This window comes from Heterodontus francisci, chromosome 45 (genome assembly GCF_036365525.1).
Source record: "Heterodontus francisci isolate sHetFra1 chromosome 45, sHetFra1.hap1, whole genome shotgun sequence".
Classification (NCBI taxonomy): Eukaryota; Metazoa; Chordata; class Chondrichthyes; order Heterodontiformes; family Heterodontidae; genus Heterodontus; species Heterodontus francisci.
Genome location: NC_090415.1, coordinates 10904672 through 10907071, shown reverse-complemented (window position 1 = coordinate 10907071; position 2400 = coordinate 10904672). Strand labels below are relative to the sequence as shown.

At 46.3% G+C, this 2400-nt stretch overlaps 1 protein-coding gene across 1 annotated transcript; it reads right to left on the bottom strand.

The window, feature by feature from the left end:
* Window positions 1–1553: 1553 nt before the first annotated feature.
* Window positions 1554–2179, bottom strand: LOC137356316 (histone H2B 5-like). The gene has a single exon (XM_068022195.1). The coding sequence runs from the start codon at window positions 2149–2151 to the stop codon at window positions 1771–1773; it is 381 nt and encodes a 126-aa protein (XP_067878296.1). The 5' UTR covers window positions 2152–2179; the 3' UTR covers window positions 1554–1770.
* Between the last annotated feature and the right edge of the window lie 221 nt (window positions 2180–2400).

Here is a 2400-nt window from a genome sequence, read left to right as displayed (position 1 = left end):
GCGGTTATCTCTTGTTGATTCCAGCACATAAACTTCTCAGAAGGATTTGACCACCCGCTTTACTGTCCACTTATAACTCTCGAAGCAGAGTGGCCCAGATTCCTTTGTCTCCATATTGTAGTTGGGAATTTCAGGACCTTGCAGTTCACAGTGAGAGCATTGTATACAAGTCATTTTATCAGAGTAGCTCATTTTAGAACTCAAAACACGCCTTAGTGGTATATAAACGGTAGAATTGTAAAAAAAAAGTCTTACAAACATGGCAAGAGAAAATTAAAATGCATTACATCAGATGAGCAGATAAATGCTTGACTCCAGTACAATTCATACCAACACAAAATAACGCGAACAGTATAACATTACCGTCTCTCAGACAGTAACCAGCAATTTCACAGATAAAGTGGGTGGCTCTGAAAAGAGCCTTTGGGTTGTCAAATTCAGGTCTGGCAGCTTCACTTGCCCTTCGTGCTCGGAGCGCTGGTTTTCTTGGGCAGCAGCACGGCCTGGATATTAGGCAGCACCCCGCCTTGTGCGATGGTCACCCCTCCCAGCAGCCTGTTGAGCTCCTCGTCGTTGCGGACGGCCAGCTGCAGGTGTCTGGGGATGATACGGGTCTTCTTGTTGTCCCGGGCCGCGTTGCCGGCCAGCTCGAGGATTTCAGCTGTCAGATACTCGAGCACAGCAGCCAGATAGACCGGGGCTCCGGCACCCACCCGCTCAGCATAGTTGCCCTTTTTAAGGAACCGGTGAACACGGCCCACCGGGAACTGTAGTCCAGCTCGGGAGGAGCGGGACTTGGCCTTGGACCGAGCTTTCCCACTGGTCTTCCCTCTTCCAGACATTTCCACAATCTCACAAGCACTTTCACGAAGAATGTTGAGATCCGCCCACATTCCTCCTGCTTGTACCTTCTGGAGGAATGGAGTGGTGGGCACTGCTGATTGGTCACTCTGCTCTGTGCTCTTCATGTAACCAATCGGAGAGCTGCTGAATTCACCAATCAGGAGACGCCAAGGAGATGAGGGCGGAAAATAACGGCGCCAAATTGTCAGACTAAAACCGATTTTTCAAATTTGAAAAGCCCGCCAATATATTGGGGCGGCTTCAATATAGAATATCACATTGATAGTTATTTTTTTACGGTTAAATAAATAAAACCTTTTTCATACTGTGTTATTCTACATTTGGTAACAAGTTCCAGATTGGCTTTTACATTCTGACATCTATTCGGGTTTACTCTCTGTCCTTTTTAAAACCAGCGAGCAGAAAGTCTCTTTCACAACATTCTCCAACCGGGCACATTTCATGTCAATTTTCATAATAATACCGCATCACTGATGAACGATTGTTTGTTATTCGTGGGAGACAACAGCGGAGTGTAGATTTTCAGTGTCAGGTGTCAAACTTGAACTGGGGAAATTAGTGACTGCGAACTGATGTATGTGTGTCAAATCAGCTTTTATTGTCGAAATACAGAAAAGGGGCCGAATATGAACACGTCCGAGAACAAACCTCACAAATGGTCAGTGGTCAGTAATTTATGTCCGGGACATTATTAGTTAGAGACAGAAAGATCGCACGGGCAGTGTAACTGCATTGACCAGAATCTATGGGAGTAAAACAGAGATCACAAAGGCAAGGACACTTGATATATAAATCAATATAAGTCGATACTATACAGACAATGTTGTAGCTTTTTCAGAGAAGTTGTGGGTGGCTCTTAAAAGAGCCTTTTTGTGTTTTGGGTGTGTTTCAGTACATTGCGGATATTTACTTGGAGCTGGTGTACTTGGTGACCGCCTTTGTACCTTCCGACACGGCGTGTTTGGCCAGTTCCCCGGGCAGCAGCAGGCGCACGGCGGTCTGGATCTCCCGGGAGCTGATGGTGCTGCGTTTGTTGTAATGGGCCAGGCGGGAAGCCTCACGCGCGATTCGCTCGAAAATATCATTCACAAACGAATTCATGATGCTCATTGCCTTGGAGGAGATGCCGGTGTCAGGGTGAACCTGCTTCATCACTTTGTACACGTAGATGGAGTAACTTTCTTTCCTGGATTTTCTCCGTTTCTTGCTGCCCTTTGCTGGCGCCTTCTTCAGAACTTTCTTGGCGCCCTTCTTGGAAGGTGCTGTAGTTTTCTTCTCGTCAACCATGATCGCGATCAACTTCAGACACAGAATAACAGAAATTTCGCTCCAAGCTCGCTTTTTATAGACATCCCCTGAACCCTATGCAAATAAAGGATGGGAGAAGGCCATGTTCATGATTGGCTGGTTTACAATGATGTCACTGCCTGATGTTCTGTATCTATCTGATTGGGTATCTAAAGTAACCAATCACATTTTGTGCTTCTCACAGCCACAAACTGTCGCAGCAGTCAGATCGTCCAAACCCCTTTGCCC

Excerpts from the sequence above, each read along its gene's own strand:
- LOC137356316 (XM_068022195.1), bottom strand. The coding sequence starts at position 2,151 with ATGGTTGACGAGAAGAAAACTACAGCACCTTCCAAGAAGGGCGCCAAG.